This window comes from Nylanderia fulva, unplaced genomic scaffold, assembly GCF_048542155.1.
Source record: "Nylanderia fulva isolate GAGA-0341 unplaced genomic scaffold, ASM4854215v1 Scaffold7, whole genome shotgun sequence".
NCBI lineage: Eukaryota > Metazoa > Arthropoda > Insecta > Hymenoptera > Formicidae > Nylanderia > Nylanderia fulva.
In genome coordinates, this window is record NW_028190807.1 from 2,975,790 (window position 1) to 3,001,490 (window position 25,701).

At 33.8% G+C, this 25,701-nt stretch overlaps 3 protein-coding genes and 1 long non-coding RNA gene across 5 annotated transcripts in view; 1 reads left to right on the forward strand and 3 right to left on the reverse strand.

The window, feature by feature from the left end:
- The window catches only part of chinmo (Chronologically inappropriate morphogenesis), a 52,138-nt gene extending 48,429 nt beyond the window's left edge, over window positions 1-3,709 (reverse strand). The window contains exon 1 of the mRNA XM_029307304.2: window positions 3,585-3,709. The gene's annotated coding sequence lies outside the window, so the exon portion shown is untranslated. The remainder of the gene's footprint in view (window positions 1-3,584) is intronic.
- A 2,064-nt stretch (window positions 3,710-5,773) lies between these two features.
- Window positions 5,774-7,510, reverse strand: RFeSP (Rieske iron-sulfur protein). 2 transcript variants are annotated; one of them, XM_085488608.1, is made up of 4 exons: window positions 7,318-7,510; window positions 6,737-6,889; window positions 6,383-6,560; window positions 5,774-6,251 (listed from the first exon to the last, which is right to left on the reverse strand). In XM_085488608.1, exons 1-4 carry the CDS (start codon window positions 7,409-7,411, stop codon window positions 5,963-5,965), a joined length of 714 nt encoding a protein of 237 aa, XP_085344734.1. In that variant the 5' UTR covers window positions 7,412-7,510; the 3' UTR covers window positions 5,774-5,962. The 2 variants fall into 2 exon arrangements, with proteins under 2 accessions (XP_085344734.1, XP_085344733.1); XM_085488607.1 differs by having other exon boundaries at window positions 7,204-7,510.
- An 11,082-nt stretch (window positions 7,511-18,592) lies between these two features.
- Window positions 18,593-22,688, forward strand: Trap1 (TNF receptor associated protein 1). Its single transcript, XM_029316132.2, has 13 exons — window positions 18,593-19,007; window positions 19,226-19,318; window positions 19,394-19,476; window positions 19,556-19,783; window positions 19,845-20,011; window positions 20,084-20,193; window positions 20,305-20,378; window positions 20,457-20,803; window positions 20,886-21,033; window positions 21,097-21,224; window positions 21,302-21,489; window positions 21,576-21,874; window positions 21,972-22,688. Exons 1-13 carry the CDS (start codon window positions 18,890-18,892, stop codon window positions 22,071-22,073), a joined length of 2,085 nt encoding a protein of 694 aa, XP_029171965.1. The 5' UTR covers window positions 18,593-18,889; the 3' UTR covers window positions 22,074-22,688.
- Window positions 21,799-24,293, reverse strand: LOC146720404 (uncharacterized). The gene is made up of 2 exons (XR_014926096.1): window positions 23,117-24,293; window positions 21,799-23,041 (listed from the first exon to the last, which is right to left on the reverse strand). It is a non-coding gene; the product is annotated as an uncharacterized LOC146720404 (long non-coding RNA).
- Between the last annotated feature and the right edge of the window lie 1,408 nt (window positions 24,294-25,701).

Genomic DNA, 25,701 nt, shown 5'->3' on the forward strand with positions numbered 1-25,701 from the left:
TGGCAAGGAGTGTGATCTACGAAAATGACGTATGATCGAACGAAAAAGTTACGATACAAACGCGATGAATATATAATTCATTCTCTCGGAATTTAATTTCATGCGAAAAGTATCATTGAAAATCGTGACCAATATTTTATATCTTGATTTCTACTCACACAGGTAGATATCTAATATTTTATAATGTATAAACGGAAGCGCGAATTATCGTCCTTCTTCTAATAAAAAAAAAAAAAAAAAAAAAAAATACGCATCGTAATGTATTCCTAATTTAACCCTTCCTAATCGCACATAGAACGCGGGACGAGAAAACTGCGCTTTCTTAGCGACAATCGTCGATGTAAATAATTCAGTAGCCGAGTCGGAAGGGGTGACTGATATTCACGCAGGTATCTCTCTTCACGGGCAATCGATATCGCGGCAAGTTCGACGTCGAAAGTACGAGCCGGGCGTACATACCAAATTACACAATTTTCTAGGCCTTTATCCGACATCGTATCTTGATTTATGCGCCAAGTTCCTAGGTTCCTACGATAGGATCGCACAAGGGTAGCAATATGGCGTACGGGGAAACACACAGAGGTAAACGAAAGCAGCACGAACGAAAAGTTTCAGAAACAATCGTCGTTTTATTGAAAACGTAACGAGAGAATACGTGAAAGTTTCTCTAAATTAACTCGTATACGAGTTTGATTGACTGTTGATGAACCCCCGACCTTTTCACGGATAACGCTGCTGGTATCGATTCATTGACGCGAAATGAAGACTGATATATATATAAATAATATTCTCTCTTTTTCTTTTCCTATTAATTAAGAAGTACCCAGTATTTCATCTCGAGGACACAGTCGCGGCAAAACTAAAAATACCGCTTAGTTCGATTTTTCTCTTCAATATTATATCGATCGATGAGTGATTTTGTTTTCTCGGTACTCTTGGATTTTCTAAAGATTGATGACGTTGAAATATGGATCCTCACAAGTACACGGCGACGCGCCCGCGTGAGAAGGTCGGAGTTAGTAGCAGAAGGGTGGTAGCCGAAAACGCGTAAAGAGGGGGATCGCGGGGGGACGAGGAGGGGCAAGATGCAACGCACATCTATTGATTCTCCTCCAGCGTAAAGGCCCGCGTGGTGCGGCGGGCTTCCTCTCTCTCTATGTCTCTCTTTCTCTCTCCCGTTGCGGCACACGCAATTTCGCGTGCGCGCACGCACACGCGCGCGCGCAACAGAGAGAACGAGTGCGCTCTCGGTGGATGCAGGGCACAAAGCAGAGAGACTCTCGTCCTGCGCTGTCTGTCGGAGGTGAGCGATAGAGAGAAAGAGAGACAAGGAGAGAAGGCCGAAAAAGGGAACTGGATCCTGCGAGAAAAGACAGCAAGCTCCCTTCTTTTCTACGCGCGCGCGCGCGCGCTCACGTCGCGCACTCTCGGCCGCGTTTTCTCGTTCGCTGACGCATAAGAATTAGAATGCCGGGGCTTGACAGCATTTGCATCGCAACTCCGTGTTCGCTCTCGCAGGCCTTTGCACTTGCAACTTTCTTGGAGATGCTTACTGCCGGGGTGAGTAACGATCGTCTTTGCGAACAACGGGGTACAGTCCCGGCCAGAACAGGGTTGCGAGGGGCAAGCCGAAAAAAGGGCGACGAAAGGAAGATCTTCGAAGAAGAACGCATCGCGATTGATCGATAGGGGAAAAAAATGTTACGTTATTGTCAATGCGGCACGCGTCGACACTCTCGTCACATCTCTTCATGATATTATAATTAATTATGTGGGAACAAAAATGTTAGCTACTATAGCTTAATTTTAATATTAATTAAATTCAGATGTAGAAATAGAAAATCTTCCTTCATTTTTCCCTGATATTTTGAGATAAATATATGTATGGAAATATCTTTTACATATGAGAGAGACGAGTTGTTCTTTAATTAATAAATTAGTATTGATATACGATGTAAACATTATCGTCGACACTCTCGTCACATCTCTTCATGATATTATAATTAATTATAGATATACGATGTAAACATTATCGTCGACACTCTCGTCACATCTCTTCATGATATTATAATTAATTATGTGGGAACAAAAATGTTAGCTACTATAGCTTAATTTTAATATTAAGTAAATTCAGATGTAGAAATAGAAAATCTTCCTTCATTTTTCCCTGATATTTTGAGATAAATATATTGTATGGAAATATCTTTTACATATGAGAGAGACGAGTTGTTCTTTAATTAATAAATTAGTATTGATATACGATGTAAACATTATCGTCGACACTCTCGTCACATCTCTTCATGATATTATAATTAATTATGTGGGAACAAAAATGTTAGCTACTATAACTTAATTTTAATATTAATTAAATTCAGATGTAGAAATAGAAAATGTAGAAGCTCGATCTTCCTTAATTTTTCCCTGATATTTTGAGATAAATATATTGTACGAAAATATCTTTTACATATGAGAGAGACGAGTTGTTCTTTAATTAATAAATTAGTATTGATACGATATAAACATTATCGTCGACACTTTCGTCACATCTCCTCTTCATGATATTATAATTAATTATGCGGGAAACAATGTTAGCTATCACACTGAAAAAATAAATATTTATTTCAATACTGTCTAATAAATCATTTATTTGAAACAAATAAATATTTATTTGTTTTGAAAAGAACTTTCTTATATCAAATAAATATTTTTCATATCAAATCAATATTTCAGTTTCAAATAAATGATTCATTTGACAGTATTGAAATAATTACTTATTCGAATTCAATAAATTATTGTTTTTTTCAGTACATAGATAAATTTTAAGCATGTCAACTAAAATTCAAATGTAGCAACAGAAGATGTAAAAGTTCTTGCTTAAATTTTCCGTGATATTTCAAGATAAATATTATATGTAAATATCTTTTACCTGAGAGAGACGAGTCGTTCTTCATTAATTAATAAATTAATATCGATACGATGTAAACATTACGCGTTGATATTCTCGTCACATCTCCTCTTCATGATATTATAATTAATTATGCGGGGAATAATGTTACCTATCACACTGAAGAAATGACTAAATTAATAAATATTTATTTCAATATTGTCTAATAAATTATTTATTTGAAACAAATAAATATTTATTTATTTTGAAAAGAATTTTCTTATATCAAATATTTTTCACATCAAATCAATATTAAGTAGTTTCAAATAAATTATTTTTTTCAGTGCACAGATAAATTTTAAGCGTATTAATTAAAATTCAGATGTAGAAGCTCTCTTCCTTAATTTTTCCGTGGTACTTCGAGATAAATATTGTATGTAAATATCTTTTACACGAGAGAGACGAGTTGTTCTCTTCATTAATTAATAAACTAATATCGATACGATGTAAATAATTTGAATTCTCTTTATCGCGGACATTGTTCCTCTGCGTTATTTCGCGTAGCGACTTTATCCTAATTATAACACGTCAAACTGATCAAAGTTTAAATCGATCGAACACTCAAACTGACTGTTTCGCGTGCGATGCCAAACGATCAACGATGTTATTTCCATAATGTAATTTGTTATATGTTACTTACATAATGTAATTTACATAATTTATGTAAATGAAGAAGGATCGGCAGCCGCGAGGAGCTGCTACTGTGAAAGAACGGCGACGCGGTGGTTGCTCTTGTTAGAACCGTTACCGGAATGCAAAGCACAGTTCGAGTATATACGGAAATCGTCACGCGGAATGACCCCGACGTGCAGATACACAAACACATGCCGACGTGTGCTCCTACCGACATATCTGTGTGTTACCAAACAAGGGACCGGCATGCCAAGTATGATACAATTTGCAAAACTTATTGGACGGTTTATCATCGACCCGGGATACGTTATATACTGTGTATATTCGAAACATGCGATGACAATCGATTCGAACGACTTCGACTTTGACAACGTCGAGCTGTTAGGAGTGAATAAATTTTTTGAATATTGAAGACTTTTTTAACGCAAGAAAAAAATAATAATACACGCGCCTAAAAAAGTGTCATACGCTTTTTGTGTAATGACATGGAACATAATAAAGTTGTCGACGAAACTGTGCAAACTAATAATAAATTGTTGTGAAGGAAACGGAGAGAGAACGTTTTGTCATCGAATGTAGTTGCCGTTTTCGCGATTATTGTTATTGTCATCGACGCAGCGACTGCTGTGTATCAAGCTCTCGGAACACGTACGAAATATCACGAAGAAGAATGCGACATCAACATCGCAGTCTAAGCGAGGTTTTCTGGCCTTGCAAAAAAAAAAAAAAAGGCATTCACCGTGGGACGAAGCGAAAAGTTTTATTTCAACACCGTGCGAAACTTGCAAAAACTAGAGCAACCGCTTCGCGCGTAAAGAGTGAGCCGCGTTAAATTTAATTAGGATTGAAGGATCTCTGTGTGTGTATGTATGTGCAGGTCAGAAAACTCATTAAAATACTGAATTTCGACGTGGAAAAATATTTGCGCCTGAGAAATGCATTTAAAAAAACGCTCTCATCGGATGTCATATAATGAGCCGTTTCTGAGCGAAATATTTAAGAAATAAATGTGATATTATATCTCAATATTTAAACATAGATAAACTCTTCGATATATAATTATATAATTTATCTCCGATAAATAGCGCGCGTGTGTTTAAAGCTCCATTTTGCAAGAATCCGTACCTTTAAAATCATTCTGTATACCTGTCAAAAAAAGTCGTAAATACCCGAAAATTCGCATTGCTCGAATAGTTGAAAATATGTGGAAGAAAAAAAAATTCCGTTTTCTTCTCCACTTTAACACAGAAAAAACGGTCGGCTTTCGCAATAAAATTTCGGCAAACAATAGGCGAAAGAATTCGCTTTTGTGATATCGATATACATATATATGTTAATACCACACTCACCGGCAATCGGGGCGCACTTCCTCTCGCTTCCTGTTGCTGGTCCTCTCGCCGACGAGATTCGCGCTTCTCAACCCTTTCGACGAAGCGGCGTGGCTCGTTGACGGCGCGCGACGACCGGGTAACGCATCGTCGTCGTCGGCGGCGGTTCCAAGTGTCAGTTCCGGGTGAAGCGAGACGGAGAATCAGCTGGTCGGCGCGCGCGTATACGTAATATTATGTTAAACGAGGCGAGAGAGAGATAGACGGGAAGAAGACGCCGCAGGGAGCATCAGCCGGTTGAAACACGAGGCGATATTAAACACGACCGAGGAGGTATTATGTACGAATACTAATCGCCGCGCCACGCGGGCGATTTCTCTCATCCGTACACTGCCAGCAGCGACGAAAGGACTATTGAAGAGAACCGGCAGCGATCGCCCGGCGATTGCGAGATGACGATTGTCGGCCCCTCAAACGCGGCCGAAAATTTCGGCTAGCCGACCGCTGGCGCCTCCTCGCGGAAGCGACGACATCTCCGCAACCCCTAATTGTGTTGTGCAAGTTGCGTTACGATTGCCGGTAACTGAGGCGGAAGGAGGGAAGGGGAAGGCGTGCGTGTTGCATAGGATTCTTGCGAAGCTTCCGGGACAGGGATGGATCTTGAAAATCTTGCACCTGTGATCGAAAATGCGATTATTATCATCCAATTAAAACAAAAATTATATTTGTACTGTACATATTTTTTATTCTATATGTACAAGCTGTAAGAGATATAAATAAAATTATATCAGCTCAATTTTATTTAAATCTCATATATATTATATTTTGAGTATCCATACTATACAGGTGAAATTAGATGCGTCGCATAAATGTTTAAACATAATATTTATTCTAAATTCGTTACAGCGGCCTCGCTATACCAACGATGTAAATTTCGAATCTCGAGAAATATACAAATCACGTTTCTTCCGATCGATAACAGGTCTTATCTGCGCGTACGCATCCCATTATAAATAAAATTTTATTATTTTACTACAGATATATATCTGAATAGTAATTAACCGACAACGAGTAGATTGTCCTCCGGGAAATCGTATGGTGGTACTTCGAGGTTTAGCGGGGCCGGTCCTTTTCTAATTCTGCCACTGGCGTCGTAGTGAGAACCGTGGCACGGACAATAATAACCACCGAAATCTCCCGCGTTTGCGATAGGCACGCATCCCAAATGCGTGCAAACGCCTATAACAACGAGCCATTTAGGATCCTTCACGCGAGCGCTATCCTCTTCAGCATCGCGGAGACTCGCGACGTCCACCTTAGCTTCGGTCGCGATTTCTGCGTCAGTTCTAGAAATTTTCGCAAGATGCACATCGTGCGAATAAACGTTGAGATAATGAGTTTCTCATGTAAAATCGCTGATTAATGTAAAAAAATGTAAGAAAAATGCAATAAAAAATATTCACAATAGGATACACACCTGTGTCGCACGAACAGAGGCTTTCCACGCCATTTGAAGACAGCGCTCTTACCCTCTGGGATAGAATCGAGCTTTATTTCGGCTTTTGACATAGCAAGTACATCGGCTGAAGCACTTAACAACCCAACGAGATCCTGTACTACTACCTTTGCGCTATAGACACCAACCACGGAAGATGCTGGGTACAAAATTGAATGCGAGTTATATTATTGTTCATTAGACTTAAATACATTATATCATATTAATTAAATTAATTTTTAATTGATATTCTTGACATCAATTTATATTTAATTGATGTTCTTGATATATTCTTGACATCAATTCATATTTAATTGATATTCTTGATATACTTGCCAGCTCCTATAATATAAGAGACGGACTTCCTGGATGATGCAGTGTCCTTTGGCTTTGAATGTGGATCTTTAACTTCATCTCTACGATAATGCGTAAAATCCGGCCACTGAATGTCGGTGTGCGCCAAACGCCTCTGATGTATTTGCGTACTAACTGTAACGACACAATACAAAACATATCATCTCTATCGCAAGGCTTGTAAAGGCTTTATCAGGATCTTCTACAGATACAACAGTGCAGGTATTTATACAAAGCAGATACAACGGCACAAGTATTTATAAAAGCTATTATTATATTATTCACTATATAGTCAACAGAGTTTGGAGCAACATTACACATGCTCAACCGAGTAACAATCTGCAAAGTGCGCGCATCGATTATATAATCGGGAATCGTCCCGATTTCTCGAGGAAGCACGCAGATTCTCGCAGAATATTCGAAAGAGAGATCATTGACAAGAGACGCACCTGCTACTCCTGAGCTTATGCATGTTGGTCCGGTAAGGAGATCCTGATAGCGAGTTTGCCCGAGGCCCCGTTTGACGGTACCTGGGACGGTAACCTTCGGTTTGTGAACTTTACCGTTTGCAGCCACGGGTAGCCCTCCGTTCGAGACGACCGTCGCCGTTGCCCTTAAAAACGGCGAGACAGACGTCGATTTTGCAATCACATTCATCTTTACGAGATTTACGAGGACGAACGAAACAACAGATTTGGAGGATCACGAAACAATTCTGCTACACTACTATGCCATAAGCACTGAATTCTGCTGCGAACAGCAGCGCCATCGCGTCCGCTCCTGGAAGCTCGATCAGTCAGCTGTCGGTAAAGTTCACGCGGTTCTGTCAAAAAATACGGATGCGTTGGCACTTCGCTCCTCCGATCGTTTTCGCAATTTTTCAATTTTATTTCTCACAAGTTTCCGACAAATTGTACGTATTTACACCAATTTATCGCCTCTTCTTCTGTATTTTAATTTAAATAATAATAATGATAATATTAATTTCATTATCAAAAAATAGAGATATGATGACGCTTTGCTTCTCCAATTGTTTTCGCGATTTTTCAATTTTATTTCTCACAGTTAACGAAAAATTGTATATATTTACAAAAATGTATCGCCTCTTCTTCTGTATTTTAATTTAAATAATAATAATAATAATTAATGTCATTGGCCAAACTTTATTAATTAATTTCTTCTTTATTATTGAGAAAATCGCAAAACGGTAAAGGATTTTTTTACTCAGTTTGACTTGCTCTATCTGCACCTTACGAGTGGGGCGCGAGTTATTAGACACTCTGTATTTATATTTATATAAATTCTATAAAAGTTTTAACATAAAACTTTTTTTTAACTTATAAAGTTATTTTATTACATATTTGAAATAATAATTAATTTGAACGTTGCTTTAATTTAGATTTTATATGTTACAGATAACACGTGTAGATTTAACAATTACTTAAGTCTCCCGCTGTTGTGCATCGGTATCAGTAAGTGATAAGTTAATTTTTATTTAATTTTTTGAGGTAACGGATTTATAGATCGTAGTTGTAGATTGTGTAGATTGTAGATTTTATAGATTGTAAATTGTAGATAAGTTAAGTGTTAAAGATAGATTCGTTACCTTAAAATGTATAGACTAGAATTAAATCATTCTTACTTAGATTGGACTTTGGATAAATGACTTTAATATACATAATTAAAGCATATTGCATAAGTGTAAATTAAAATATAAATTAAAGAACGATATAAAAAATTCAATTCAGATTTCACTTATTTGTTTTATTTAAAAACCGCGCTTGTGTGATTTTATTTATTGTACATATTAACAACTGCATTATATATAAAAATAATTTATTCTTTTAACAAACGTTGATTGTCCTAATTTTTTGTAACATAACGTCGAGTCATTGATCAAAATTGGTTTTATATATATTTTTCTAACAATATATATATAAATTTAACGATGTATGACAAATCGTGATTTCTTACGGTCATATCCGAGTGTAAAATTACACTCATGCATTGGCGGTAATGATAATTATAGCCGGAAACAGAAGGAATCTCTCTTCTTCATTGATATCTCTGATAGAGATTAAAGTTACACTGACTAGATGTAGCCAGAATGATTGTAACCAATAAAGGTAAGTCCACTGGCCTAAAAAATAATTAATTTAATCATATAAATTATACTATACGGGTTTAAATTGTTCAAATAGATCCCATACAGCACAGATTATTGCAATTATATTGCAGCAACGTTGCAATGTTGCAAGTTGCAATGCAACATTATAAAGACATTGCAGAGATATAGGTGCACAAAATTCCAGCACACTTGTAGCAACATGACATTAATATTTTGGAAATATTGCATGTAATCCAAATTCTATAATTTATATATTGTAATATATATACATATACCCAGTAAACACCAAGTTACAGCTATATAATTGTTAGTTGTAATTTCCCACTCAAAAATATAATACGTGTATTATAACAATTATATTGTTGAGTGGAAAATTACAACTAACACTGTAACTTGGTATTTGCTGGGTATAATAGTGTAATGAAATAATTTTTTGCAATATTGTACAATAAAAGATGTTAACGATAATCAATAATTTTATTATCTTCCAAAAAGCGGACATTTTAACATTGCTGCAATTCAACAGCAATGATGTAGCAACATTTTGCAGTGAATTTGCAATATTGCAATATTGCGGTGAAAGATTGTTGTAATGTTTTTGCAATCTAACGGTGCTGTATGGGATACACCAAATTAATTCACATACACAATATTGTATTCGTTTTATACTTTTTGATACTTTTTATACAAATTTTGAATCATAGAATAAATTAACTATATTCTTAAAAAGTTATTAGATTTCAAGGAATAATGTACGAAACGAATATTATGAAACATTACGAAAAATATTTATAATTTTATAAAATAATTTTTTCATATTCAGTTTTTTCGGTATGTTTAAAGTTAGCATTTTATTTTGTAACATTTCATAAATAATTAAGAATTCTGACTTTATTTACTCTAGACTGTGTAATGCGTTCGAAAATATGTTCACCTAGAGTCAATTGGGCTTCGACCAATCGGAGCCCGAAGATCTCTATTCTGATTGGCCGGGCGAGCTTCATTTTAGACAAGAATAGAGTTGCGGATACAATCTAGGTTGCTAACCACTGGTTCGCCGCGCCACCGCGCATGCGCACACATCCCCACCACTCCGACTTGCTTCTTCCTGCAACAAAGCTTCGGTTTGGGACTGATGCTTGCGTGCTTTTTTGCCGGTCCGGTCCGCGACAGTATACGAGTGCGAATGTTAACAGTGTCGAGTATCTTTATATGGTTAATCGTCGCATAAGTCCGATCGCGCGTCTCTGGTCGTATTTCCGTGCCGTCGTGTCGAAGGTCGTTGGGCGACATGAAAAGCTCGTAATCAAGTACGTTGCGACGCGCCGCCATGTTGCTCGGCATCGTCCGTTGAGCCTCTGCCGTGAACCGTCGAGTCGGAAATACTCGGCAAAGACAAAGAGCGAGAAATACATATATTCATTGTTCATTATCGAAATACGCGACGACCGCGAGTGTATATAGTGCTCGAGAAATGCTCCTTTCGCCGGATTCTCGCTCGAGGAGCTGATATGGTGCAATCGCGAAATGGTGCCGTATGCATTCACGAAATGGTGTCGTGTGCAAGGTGCTCGGACGATTTCCGACATTCGCCGGTAGTCATTTCGATTCTTATCTATCCAATTTCGGCGACATTTCGACGCTCCGTTGTTCGAAGTTATCGCGCGTGGAAGCTCCTGCGCGATTTCCGCGATTTCTTCGTCTTCAAATAGTGAGTGGAAAAATATAGTGAAGTGTCCAAATCTGGAATAAGTGAGATATAAAATATATAATAAAGTGCAGTGGCCAATTTTGGAATATCAGCGAAAATATAGTGAAGTGCCCAAATCTGGAATAAGTGAAATATAAAATATATAATGAAGTGCAGTGGCCAATTTTGGCATATTAGTGACCCCTAGTGCGTCGCAAGGGAATTAGCTGTCGTCGTTTGATGAGACCCCCCGATAGGTGGCTCTTGAAGTACCATAAGTGGCGACGCGAAAATGGAGCATCGTGCGCGAATAAGCTCTCGCGATTCTCTTTTCCCGAAAATGTGATAATAAAAACCCGGACGTCGCCGCTCGTCGCGATCGAAAAAAACAAGTAACGCGAGTGCAAGTGTTTCGAAGTTTCTTCTGAGAGGAGGAGCTCCGAGGTGGCATCGAGTAACGGCAAAGGTACTAAATGGTAAATAATTTATTTTTTATTATTACTATTTTTACTGTTAAACTGAGTGTAAGTTCCACTTGCGTGTGTCGTCGTGTCATTGTTTTTTGTGTTTAAGATAGAGACCAGAGATAACACAAATAATCGAATTCGCTTTTGTGATTATTTAACTTTCATTGTTAACAATTCGTAAGTGTATCTGAGAAATCATTTATCCAAATAAATCGCGTGATTTATATACATACTTAATATACTTAAATTAAGTTAGGTAAAAGTTTAAAGTATCGGAGCGAGATGAAAATTTGATTGTTATAATGTGATATTTATAGACAGTTATTTTTTTAACAATGCTTTTTGAACAAAATTTTTTAAACAATTAGATTGCTCGAAAAATTAACTCTTCCGAATTTAAAGATGTGCTACCAGTTGATTTTCAAAAATTCTATTTTTTTCAAAACAATTTTTATATAGTTTTTAACCTTTCCAAAATTATTTTTTTTCTAAAGCCGTGACACAATAAATTAAAATTTCAAATCGATAGCATTATCGAAATACGTTCAATATCTTAATTCCATCACGGAACATTTTTGGAAAAAATAATTATGCAAAATATCTTTCAATTTTTTTAGTTATCAAAACTTTTCAGGAAGCCAATTTGCAGAGATCTAAACAATTGCTTTAAAATAAGAATTTAAAAATCGAATGATATTCATTTAAAATATAAGCATATTTTTCGAGCAAAATAATTATGTAACAAATTCCTAAAAGTTTTAATTCTCAGAACAATGAGTTTGTAGTTGTGTTAGTAGTAATTTTCATTTTGTCTGTAGTTGTACAGTTTAAAATTTGCAATTGTTTAAAAAGATGGTCAATAGTCAAATTTGTCAATCATGAAGATTTTTCAAATCTTCCTTTTCCATGTGATTCCGATTCGTTTGTAGTTGTTTGAAACAATCGCAATCGAAATTTATATTCAAAAAAGCAGAATTAAAAAATCTTGAAATTTGAAAAAATTCGTCTTTGACAGTTTTCTTTAAACTGTCGTTTTTTTAAAGTTTGCGACTTAAAGCGAAACGAAATTCAGTTCACACATTTATAAACGATTCTTAATAAGACTGCTGATTTAGATTTGCGTTATTTTCAATTTGGGGAAAAACTTGAACTTTTGATTTTTCGACTGACGACGCGAGCGATCGACGTACTATTATTTTCGGTATTAAAAAAATTGATTCCTTATAGTCAGTTGTCAGATTCACATTAATATATATGAAAAACACATTTTCAAGTGCGTTCAAAATCTTTAAGCGAAGATAGATCGATTTCGATGTTGAAGCGAAAAATTTAAAAAGGGACAAACTTTAAGATATGTCAAATATACATGCTCAGTCGTGTTTAGAATCGTTTCTTGTGGTTCAAAACATTCGCCTGCGAATGTTACATCGATGTACAAAGCAGAATTAAAAAATCTTGAAATTTGAAAAAATTCGTCTTTGACAGTTTTCTTTAAACTGCTGTATTTTTTAAAGTTTGCGACTTAAAGCGAAACGAAATTCAGTTCACACATTTATAAACGATTCTTAATAAGACTGCTGATTTAGATTTGCGTTATTTTCAATTTGGGGAAAAACTTGAACTTTTGATTTTTCGACTGACGACGCGAGCGATCGACGTACTATCATTTTCGGTATTAAAAAAATTGATTCCTTATAGTCAGCCTTCAGATTAACATTAATATATATTAAAAACACATTTTCAAGTGCGTTCAAAATCTTTAAGCGAAGATAGATCGATTTCGATGTTGAAGCGAAAAATTTAAAAAGTGACAAGCTTGAAGATATGTTAATAATACATGCTCAGTCGTGTTTAGAATCGTTTCTTGTGGTTTGGGACATTCGCCTGCGAATGTTACATCGATGTACAAAGCAGAATTAAAAAATCTTGAAATTTGAAAAAATTCGTCTTTGACAGTTTTCTTTAAACTGCTGTATTTTTTAAAGTTTGCGACTTAAAGCGAAACGAAATTCAGTTCACACATTTATAAACGATTCTTAATGAGACTGCTGATTTAGATTTGCGTTATTTTCAATTTGGGGAAAAACTTGAACTTTTGATTTTTCGACTGTCGACGCGAGCGATCGACGTACTATCATTTTCGGTATTAAAAAAATTGATTCCTTATAGTCAGCTGTCAGATTCACATTAATATATATGAAAAACACATTTTCAAGTTCGTTCAAAGTCTTTAAGCGAAGATAGATCGATTTCGATGTTGAAGCGAAAAATTTAAAAAGTGACAAGCTTGAAGATATGTTAATAATACATGCTCAGTCGTGTTTAGAATCGTTTCTTGTGGTTTGGGACATTCGCCTGCGAATGTTACATCGATGTACAAAGCAGAATTAAAAAATCTTGAAATTTGAAAAAATTCGTCTTTGACAGTTTTCTTTAAACTGCTGTATTTTTTAAAGTTTGCGACTTAAAGCGAAACGAAATTCAGTTCACACATTTATAAACGATTCTTAATAAGACTGCTGATTTAGATTTGCGTTATTTTTAATTTGGGGAAATACTTGAACTTTTGATTTTTCGATTGACGACGCGAGCGATCGACGTACTATCATTTTCGGTATTAAAAATATTAATTCTTTATAGTCAGTCTTCAGATTAACATTAATATATATTAAAAACACATTTTCAAGCGCGTTCAAAATCTTTAAGCGAAGATAGATCGATTTCGATGTTGAAGCGAAAAATTTGTAAAGTGACAAGCTTTAAGATATGTCAAATATACATGCTCAGTCGTGTTTAGAATCGTTTCTTGTGGTTCGGGACATTCGTCTGCAAATGTTACATCGATGTATAAAGCAGAATTAAAAAATCTTGAAATTTGAAAAAATTCGTCTTTGACAGTTTTCTTTAAACTGCTGTATTTTTTAAAGTTTGCAACTTAAAGCGAAACGAAATTCAGTTCACACATGTATAAACAATTCTTAATAGGACTGCTGATTTAAATTTGCGTTATTTTCAATTTGGGGAAAAACTTGAACTTTTGATTTTTCGACTGACGACGCGAGCGATCGACGTACTATCATTTTCGGTATTAAAAAAATTAATTCCTTATAGTCAGCTGTCAGATTCACATTAATATATATGAAAAACACATTTTCAAGTTCGTTTAAAGTCTTTAAGCGAAGATAGATCGATTTCGATGTTGCAGCGAAAAATTTAAAAAGTGACAAGCTTTAAGATATGTTTATAATACATGCTCAGTCGTGTTTAGAATCGTTTCTTGTGGTTCGAGACATTTGCCTGCGAATGTTACATCGATGTACAAAGCAGAATTAAAAAATCTTAAAATTTGAAAAAATTCGTCTTTGACAGTTTTCTTTAATCTGCTGTATTTTTTAAAGTTTGCGACTTAAAGCGAAACGAAATTCAGTTCACACATTTATAAACGATTCTTAATAGGACTGCTGATTTAGATTTGCGTTATTTTTAATTTGGGGAAATACTTGAACTTTTGATTTTTCGATTGACGACGCGAGCGATCGACGTACTATCATTTTCGGTATTAAAAATATTAATTCTTTATAGTCAGTCTTCAGATTAACATTAATATATATTAAAAACACATTTTCAAGTGCGTTCAAAATCTTTAAGCGAAGATAGATCGATTTCGATGTTGAAGCGAAAAATTTAAAAAGTGACAAGCTTGAAGATATGTTAATAATACATGCTCAGTCGTGTTTAGAATCGTTTCTTGTGGTTTGGGACATTCGCCTGCGAATGTTACATCGATGTACAAAGCAGAATTAAAAAATCTTGAAATTTGAAAAAATTCGTCTTTGACAGTTTTCTTTAAACTGCTGTATTTTTTAAAGTTTGCGACTTAAAGCGAAACGAAATTCAGTTCACACATTTATAAACGATTCTGAATAAGACTGCTGATTTAGATTTGCGTTATTTTCAATTTGGGGAAAAACTTGAACTTTTGATTTTTCGACTGACGACGCGAGCGATCGACGTACTATCATTTTCGATATTAAAAAAATTGATTTCTTATAGTCAGCTGTCAGATTCACATTAATATATATGAAAAACACATTTTCAAGTTCGTTCAAAATCTTTAAGCGAAGATAGATCGATTTCGATGTTGAGCGAAAAATTTAAAAAGTGACAAGCTTGAAGATATGTTAATAATACATGCTCAGTCGTGTTTAGAATCGTTTCTTGTGGTTTGGGACATTCGCCTGCGAATGTTACATCGATGTACAAAGCAGAATTAAAAAATCTTGAAATTTGAAAAAATTCGTCTTTGACAGTTTTCTTTAAACTGCTGTATTTTTTAAAGTTTGCGACTTAAAGCGAAACGAAATTCAGTTCACACATTTGAAAACGATTCTTAATAGGACTGCTGATTTAGATTTGCGTTATTTTCAATTTGGGGAAAAACTTGAACTTTTGATTTTTCGACTGATGCGAGCGATCGACGTACTATCATTTTCGGTATTAAAAAAATTGATTTCTTATAGTCTGCTGTCAGATTCACATTAATATATATGAAAAACACATTTTCAAGTTCGTTCAAAGTCTTTAAGCGAAGATAGATCGATTTCGATGTTGAAGCGAAAAATTTAAAAAGTGACAAGCTTGAAGATATGTTAATAATACATGCTCAGTCGTGTTTAGAATCGTTTCTTGTGGTTTGGGACATTCGCCTGCGAATGTTACATCGATGTAGAAAGCAGAATTTAAAAATCTTGAAATTTGAAAAAAATAAATTTTTGACAGTTTTGTTTAATCTGCTGTACTTTTTAAAGTGTGCGACTTAAAGCTAAACGAAATTCAGTTCACACATGTATAAACAATTCTTAATAGGACTGCTGATTTAAATTTGCGTTATTTTCAATTTGGGGAAAAACTTGAACTTTTGATTTTTCGACTGACGACGCGAGCGATCGACGTACTATTATTTTCGGTATTAAAAAAATTGATTCCTTATAGTCAGTTGTCAGATTCACATTAATATATATGAAAAACACATTTTCAAGTGCGTTCAAAATCTTTAAGCGAAGATAGATCGATTTCGATGTTGAAGCGAAAAATTTAAAAAGGGACAAACTTTAAGATATGTCAAATATACATGCTCAGTCGTGTTTAGAATCGTTTCTTGTGGTTCGGGACATTCGCCTGCGAATGTTACATCGATGTACAAAGCAGAATTAAAAAATCTTAAAATTTGAAAATATTTGTCTTTGACAGTTTTCTTTAATCTGCTGTATTTTTTAAAGTTTGCGACTTAAAGCGAAACGAAATTCAGTTCACACATTTATAAACGATTCTTAATAGGACTGCTGATTTAGATTTGCGTTATTTTTCATTTGGGGAAAAACTTGAACTTTTGATTTTTCGACTGACGACGCGAGCGATCGACGTACTATCATTTTCGGTATTAAAAAAATTGATTTCTTATAGTCAGCTGTAAAATTAACATTAATATATATAAAAAACACATTTTCAAGTTCGTTCAAAGTCTTTAAGCGAAGATAGATCGGTTTCGATGTTGAACCGAAAAATTTAAAAAGTGACAAGATTTAAGATATGTGAAATATACATGTTCAGTCGTGTTTAGAATCGTTTCGTGTGGTTCGGGACATTCGCCTGCGAATGTTACATCGATGTACAAAGCAGAATTAAAAAATCTTGAAATTTGAAAAAATTCGTGTTTTACAGTTTTCTTTAAACTGCTGTATTTTTTAAAGTTTGCGACTTAAAGCGAAACGAAATTCACTTTACACATCTATAAACGATTCTTAATAAGACTGCTGATTTAGATTTGCGTTATTTTCAATTTGGGGAAAAACTTGAACTTTTAATTTTTCGACTGTCGACGCGAACGTTCGACGTACTATCATTTTCGGTATTAAAAAAATTGATTCCTTATAGTCAGTTGTCAGATTCACATTAATATATATGAAAAACACATTTTCGAGTGCGTTCAAAATCTTTAAGCGAAGATAGATCGATTTCGATGTTGAAGCGAAAAATTTAAAAAGTGACAAGCTTTAAGATATGTTCAATAATACATGCTCAGTCGTGTTTAGAATCGTTTCTTGTGGTTCGGGACATTCGCCTTCGAATGTTACATCGATGTACAAAGCAGAATTTAGAAATCTTGAAATTTGAAAAAATTCATTTTCGACAGTTTTGTTTAAACTGCTGTATTTTTTAAAGTGTGCGACTTAAAGCGAAACGAAATTCAGTTCACATATCTATAAACTATTCTTAATAAGACTGCTGATTTGGATTTGCGTTATTTTAAATTTGGGGAAAAACTTGAACTTTTGATTTTTTTACTTACGACGCGAGCGATCGACGTACTATCATTTTCTGTATTAAAAAAATTAATTCCTTATAGTCAGCTGTCAGATTGACATTAATATATATTAAAAACACATTTTCAAGTGCGTTCAAAGTCTTTAAGCGAAGATAGATCGATTTCGATGTTGAAGCGAAAAATTTAAAAAGTGACAAGCTTGAAGATATGTTTATAATACATGCTCAGTCGTGTTTAGAATCGTTTCTTGTGGTTCGGGACATTCGCAGAATTTGAAAATCTTGAAATTTGAAAAAATTCATTTCTGACAGTTTTGTTTAAACTGCCGTATTTTCTAAAGCGTACAACTACATGCGAAACGAAAATCACTTCCCACAATTAGAAAAGATATTAAATAACACTGCGTATTTGGATTTATTTTATATTAAAGTTGGGTCACAATTTTAAATTTCGATTTTTACATTGACGATGTTTGCGATCGAAATGCTGTCGTTTTCCGTATTGAAAAATTAATTTTCTAAACTCAGGTGCCACATTTACATTAAAATATTAAAGACACGAAATTTCCAAGTGCGAATAAAAATCTTTAAGTGAAATAGATCAATGTCGATTTCGAAACAAAAAATTTAAAATGTGTCAAATTTTAAGATATTTAACATTCACATGCTCAGTATTGTTTAGAATTGATTCTTATTGTTTAGAACATCCTCAATCGAAAAATATATTTATGGAAAAAGCAGAATTCGAAAATCTTGAAATTTGAAGAGAATCAACTTTGACAGTTTTTTTTAAACTTTTATATTTTTTAAAGCGTACAACTGCAAGCGAAACGAAAATTACTTTCTTCAATTCGACACGATATTAAATAATACTGCGTATTCGGATTTGCTTTATTTTAAAGTTGGGTCACAATTTTAAATTTCGATTTTTATATTGACGAGGCTTGCGATCGAAATGCTGTCGTTTTCCGTATTAAAAATTAATTCCTTAAACTCAGGTGCCAAATTTACGTAAATATATTAAAGACACGACATTTCCTAGTGCGAATAAAAATTTTAAAGCGAAATTTTGAAAAATTTAAAAAGTGTCAAACTTTAAGATATTTACAATTCACATGCTTAGTCGTGTTTGTAATCAATTCTTATTGTTTAGGATATTTCCAATCGAAAAATATTTACTTTTACAGACTGGCGAGAAACGCGCGAATGATAATGGCGAACTATTTGAAGTATGCACCTGGTGGCAGCCTTTTATAGTGTGTTCAAAAATATGTTCAGCTAGTGGGAAGCGCACAATTGTCCAATCAGGACAAAGAGATTCTCAGTCTCCAATTGGTGGGAAAAATTGTCGGGACGGATTTTCGAACGTAACCAAATAAAAAATCTAACACTTTTTTCTCACGTTGGAAATGTAAAAATATTAATAATATATTAAAGTGTAAAATATAATTATTTATTTTAAAAACGCATTTTATTTAAAATATTTAAAATCTCTAAAATTTTGTTAAGTAAATAGCATTTAAAAAATGGCTGCTGCCTTGATTCTCAAGCATGCTGTTAGATTAGGAAGATCTTTTCCGAGATCATTGAATAGAAATTTGCAGGGGGGAAAATTAATCCAAGCACAATGCCGACGATTACCAGGTTTATTAATTTTTTATTTTTTACTTTTAAACGTTAAATTATTATATTAAAATTTTAAGATTGTAGATTTGTGAGGTTACTTTATGATTTTATGTACTTTATACTTCACTTTAATTAATAATTCGATAACATTTCTTGAAGATTTTAGTTAAATCGATAACGTTCTTTGAAGATTGGTTAATATTAAAGAAATATATAAATTATTTTTAATTTTATAGTTACTTGCAATCATGTAAGATATTGGTCATCTCAAGCAGAACCTCAAACTACAGAGTACCATAATATTATTAAAGATACAGAGAAATCTGTAGGTGAGTAATATATATTGAATAAAATAATTATGTTTATTTTAAGTTTATAACTAAACGAAATTTATTATGTCACAGGTGAAAGTGCCAAGCATGAATTTCAATCAGAAACACAAATGTTGCTGCAAATTGTTGCAAAATCTTTGTATTCTGATAAAGAGGTAATTAAATATAACTTTCTATGAGAAATGTACTTGAGAATGATTATAATAATGAGAACAATTATAATTGATTGATTAGGTATTTGTACGAGAGCTTGTTTCAAATGCTAGTGATGCATTAGAGAAATTACGTTATTTACGCCTAAGTGACAATGAAGCTGCAGAAACAGCTGGTGACAGAAGTTTAGAAATACATATTGGCACCGATAAACAAAATCGTATTCTCACAATCCAAGATACTGGTGTGGGTATGACTAGACAAGAATTAATATCCAATTTGGGAACTATAGCTAGATCTGGTTCTAAGGTAAATATAATCAAGAGTGTTATTTTTTTACTTGAAATAAAAATTATAATTTATTTAATAGGCATTCCTGGAAAAATTGAAAGAAGAGAAAAACTCTAGTGATACTTCTAAAATTATTGGACAGTTTGGTGTTGGATTTTATAGTGCCTTCATGGTTGCTGACAAAGTGGAAGTATTTACAAAATCTTTTGCAAAAGATGCAGAAGGTCTTTGCTGGACTTCAGACGGGTAAAAGAATAAATAAAATTCTGTACAGATTAATAATACTATATATTATAAATGCAATATGTTATTATATAGATCAGGAACATTTGAGATTTCAAGTGCAGATGGAGTACAACCAGGCACAAAAATTGTTATACATTTGAAACCAGAAAACCGAGAATTTAGTGATGAGAATATTATAAATCGTAAGTACATTAGCGATATATATATATATATATATATGTATATATGTATAAAATATTTCTATATATATGGTTTATATGCAATAAAGATAAAAAGCAATTTAATTTATTTAGGTATTATCAACAAATATAGTAATTTCGTTGGCAGTCCTATTTTTGTTAATGGAAAGAGGGCCAATATAATTCAGGTATCATCCTTAGTTTTATTTCCTGTACCATAGCCTGTAGTCTTATGTCTCATATAAAATAAATATTTTTCGTTGCAGCCATTGTGGATGTTCGATCCGAAAGATGTCACGCCATTGCAGCATGCAGAATTTTATCGATTCATAGGAAATTGTCTCGACGCGCCAAGATTTATATTGCATTATTCAACGGATGTGCCATTGAGTATTAAGGCTTTATTGTATTTCCCAGAAGAAAAACCTGGAGTTTTTGATTTAGCGAGAGACACTACCAGCGGAGTATCGCTCTACAGCCGAAAGATTCTAATTAAAAGCAAAGCGGAAAATATCTTACCGAAATGGTTACGATTCATTAAAGGTGTGGTCGATTCTGAAGATATACCATTGAATTTAAGTCGCGAACTACTGCAAAATAGTGCATTAATTGGGTAAGAATACATTTTTATATATAATTTTAAAATCTAAAAAAAATATTATTTTACAATATAAAATTACATATAATTTTTATAGGAAACTACGAAATGTATTGACCGCACGTATATTAAAGTTTTTACATGAGCGATCTACAAAGCAGTTAGAAGACTATAATGAATTTTATAAATCTTATGGCTTGTTTTTAAAAGAGGGGATTGTCACCAGTAATGATCAATCTGAAAAGGTATTAATCGGTTGTATCCTGCAAGTATTTCATAAAATATATTGATTTATCGTTTTATTGCAGGAAGACATAGGTAAACTTTTGCGATTTGAATCTTCTGCTGCTGCTTCAGGAGAATTAGTTAGTCTGTCGCAATATTGCAGTCGTTTAGTGAAAGATCAAAAGGATATATATTACCTGTCAGCACCTAGGTATGTATTAGCTATAGTATGAGTACAGTAACTCGTTCTGTCCTGTCAATCAATAATCTGCTAAATTCATATTACAGTCGAGCTTTAGCCGAACAGTCACCATATTACGAATCTTTAAAAAAACGAAATATCGAAGTACTATTTTGTTATGAACCATACGATGAATTAGTATTGATGCATCTGAGACAGTTTAAATCCAACTTTTTGACTTCTGTGGAGAAAGAGATGCGAGATGATACGGAAGCAAATAAACCAGAAAATTTAAGTATGTGATAAATATCATATTTGTAAATTATTTTTGATTTCGAGAGAAAGAAACTTTGTATATATATATATCTTTCTTTTCAACAGGTATTATAAATAAGGATGAACTGGATAATCTTGTTAATTACATGAAGAAAGTTCTAAATAAACAGGCATACGACGTTAAGATGACGAACCGTTTGGAATCACATCCTTGCGTTATAACTGTACAAGATATGGCAAGCGCAAGGCATTTTATTCGTACACAGAGCCATCAAATAAACGAAGAAATGCGGTATTCGATTCTCCAACCACGTTTTGAGATAAATCCAAATCATCCTCTCATCAAAAAGTTATGTAAACTGACTTCTACAGATACCGAATTAGCTGATCGTCTGATACGACAGGTATGTTGCATTAATAATAATTACAGAATCCTTTGAAATTCTACGTTCTAAATAATAAGAAGTTATCTCACTTTATATATATTCTTTAATATTACAGTTGTTTACTGGTGCTATGGTTGGGGCTGGTCTAATTGAGGATCCACGTATATTATTAACTCCAATGAATGAATTACTTACTTTAGCATTGCAAAAATATTAATAATTGAATTTTCTATTAAAGGGAAGGGATCCATATCGATACCTCGAAAATATAGACGGTCAAAATTGTTCTATGAATTGGAAGTATAAAATAATTTTTTCCTTTTACACACACACACACACACATATATATATATATATATATATATATATATATATATATCTTTCTACATAAAACGTTTCTTTTTTCCATATCATAGAACAACATCAAAAGTCCCAAGATATCGTAATAAAGTACCAATAAATTATTCATTTTATTATTCAATAATAAGATCGTTAGTTGTAAAATAGACAGATATAACTTATTATAGGCAAGATTGGTTTCTTTATTACAATAGGTTGATCTTGTACAAATTAATTATAGCCTTACAATAATAACCAGTCAAGTTCCTCATCTTCTTGAATCATGATGTCGATATGTATTCTATTAGCAGGGCTAGAGAGTGTTATGGCGAATTTAGAAATTGTACCCATATTCTCTATGCTTCTCTCTCATAATTTACAATTTTAAGAAAACTTCACTCTGATTATTCAAAAGAAAATGACAAGCAATTTGTAAAAAATTATTTTATAAAATATATAAATTCAATGAAATTAAATATAAAAAAACTATTAATCTCGGCTCGAATTATTGTGTTGCAATAAAAATAAAATCTCGACGGCAATCGGAGCCTATGCGGATGACATGCACAAAATTAATAAATTAAAATGAGATCTCAAGTCAAACTCATTTATTAAATTCTAAACGTTTCGACCCACTTCGGGTCTTCTTCAGTAGCTGCAAAATACAAAGAAACAAAAATAGAAGATAATCGGTACAATCAGAAAATTATAAAACTCGTATACATACAATCCGCAAATAAATTAAATATCATTCTCCTCCCTATTCAAACCGTCCGGCCGTCGGAGTGTCTCCTTAACGGTGACCATCGTCAGGAAGGAAGCGGAGCAGTGACTCCCTTACCAACACTAATCAACATGGTATAAATTAAACGTAGAACAATTCACAAGAATTAAAAATTAAGAACCGGGAAGAACACTCACCCCGACAGCAAAAACAGAGAGAAGACGATGCTACACGTGACACATCACTCTAACGACTGTGCGGTATTCTACCTCGATACAGTCGATACATATATACGCAAAAAACAAATATAAAAATAAAATATGAAAATAAAAATAAAAATAAAAACAACTAAACTAATCGGCACTCATGTCAAAAGTCTAACAAAAAAACCCGGCTATGTAAAATCACAAAGCTAGATTTTGGTAAATTTTTCTATTAACAGATCAAGATTCTCGTTTAATTTATCAGTGTCGCTATGTAAATTTAAACTATTCCTCTGACGTTTTATGTGGATCATTTCGGATATCAAACGTTTACCTAAAAAAGGCTCCTCGTCTAAGACTTTTACATCCTCCCAATTAAATTCATGGTTCAATAATCTATGTTCCGATATGACTGATAATTGTGACGCGTTTCTTTTTATGTTGTTGCGATGTTCTTTCATCCTAGTTTTCAACAATCTACCCGTCTGCCCTACGTACGACGCATCACAATCCATACAATCAATTTTATAAACTACATTATTATGGAGTTCTCTTGGTAACTTATCCTTGTGTACTTTAATGAATTTACGGAGACTGTTAATTGCTGTATATGATGGAATGACATCCAAATCACGTGTAATGTCCTCGATTCTCTTCGATACATTATTAATATACGGAATATTAAAGTACGAAACTTTTTTCTGCGTTAGAATCTTGTCATTGCATACATTTGCTCTATTGTTATGCAACTTATTATTATAGCGGAAGAACAACTTTTTTAACCGCGCTTGTAATGTATGAAATATCAAATTGAGAGGATAATTATTAGACAAAAGAACTCCAATCATAGACTCAAAGTTAACTTTATGGAATTTCGGATGAGATAGCCAAAAAACTCTATCTATGAGGCTGATAATGGTGCCTTTTTTATGACAGAGAGGATGCTGCGATTCAAAATTTAAATATCTACCTGAATACGTCGGCTTATGAAACAAATCAAACTCAATGCTCCCATTATTTATAATAATGGTGACATCTAAAAAATTCAATCGGTTGTCAACCCCCTCCTCCATGGTGAACTGCAATCTAGGATGGAAAGAATTGAAAGTGTTTAAAACTATTTTAAGCATGGAGGGTGGGGCTGCCAACGCGATATCGTCAACATATCTAAAATAAAATGGAAATGACAATGGAATCGCAGCAATCGCTCTACTCTCCAAATCTTGCAACGTGATATCCGCAATAATCAGTGAGAGGGGGGAACCCATAGGCGTGCCAAAAGTCTGTTGATAACATACATTATTAAACATAAAATAAGTCGAGTTCATAATAAAACGAATTGCCAATAAAAATTCATCTCGTGGAATAATACACTCTTTACCGTATCGATACCGTATGAAATTCGAGATTTGTTGCGGTTAGGAGAGAATTTCTGTCTGCCAGTATTTGACAAAGATAAAACCACCATAGAGTTGTTGAAAAATATGGAACAAAATATTTTTAAACTCCCTGTGGAAAAACGATCTGCAGTCAGAAGTAGAGCCTTTCCCATAATAAATAAATTCCATATTTCCATGTCAGAAAAAGCTCACACAAAAAATAGTTTTTGTAAGGCTTACAAATTGACGGGTAAATTCATCCAAGACAATCCCGATATTTTATTTATGAAGGCGGATAAGGGTAATATCACGGTTGCGATGAACAGAGATATGTACATGGACAAAATGTGTGATTTGCTGGCTGACCGGGATACTTATACTGTTGTTAAAAAAGATCCGACTAGGAACCTAATTAATCAATTACACGGAATTTTAATGAGATGGAAAACGAAGAATTACATTTCTTCAACAACATATAAATCCCTGAACTGCACGGACGGGGTTTTACCGAGAGCGTATGGTCTGCCGAAGGTGCATAAACCGAATTGCCCTTTACGTGTCATCGTGTCATCTAGGAATACACCTCTTTATTACTTGGCAAAATTTTTACATAAGATAATATATAAGGCAATTCCGAAACCTGATTCGGCTATTTCTGATAGTTTCCAATTAGTGAACAAATTAAATGGTTTATGTGTGGATAGTGATGTAAAGCTAGTTTCACTAGATGTTACATCATTGTTCACCAACGTACCATTGGATATGGCTATTGATAGTTTAATTAACAGATGGGGGTATATTGAAAAAGAGTGTATTATTCCACGAGATGAATTTTTATTGGCAATTCGTTTTATTATGAACTCGACTTATTTTATGTTTAATAATGTATGTTATCAACAGACTTTTGGCACGCTTATGGGTTCCCCCCTCTCACCGATTATTGCGGATATCACGTTGCAAGATTTGGAGAGTAGAGCGATTGCTGCGATTCCATTGTCATTTCCATTTTATTTTAGATATGTTGACGATATCGCGTTGGCGGCCCCACCCTCCATGCTTAAAATAGTTTTAAACACTTTCAATTCTTTCCATCCTAGATTGCAGTTCACCATGGAGGAGGGGGTTGACAACCGATTGAATTTTTTAGATGTCACCATTATTATAAATAATGGGAGCATTGAGTTTGATTTGTTTCATAAG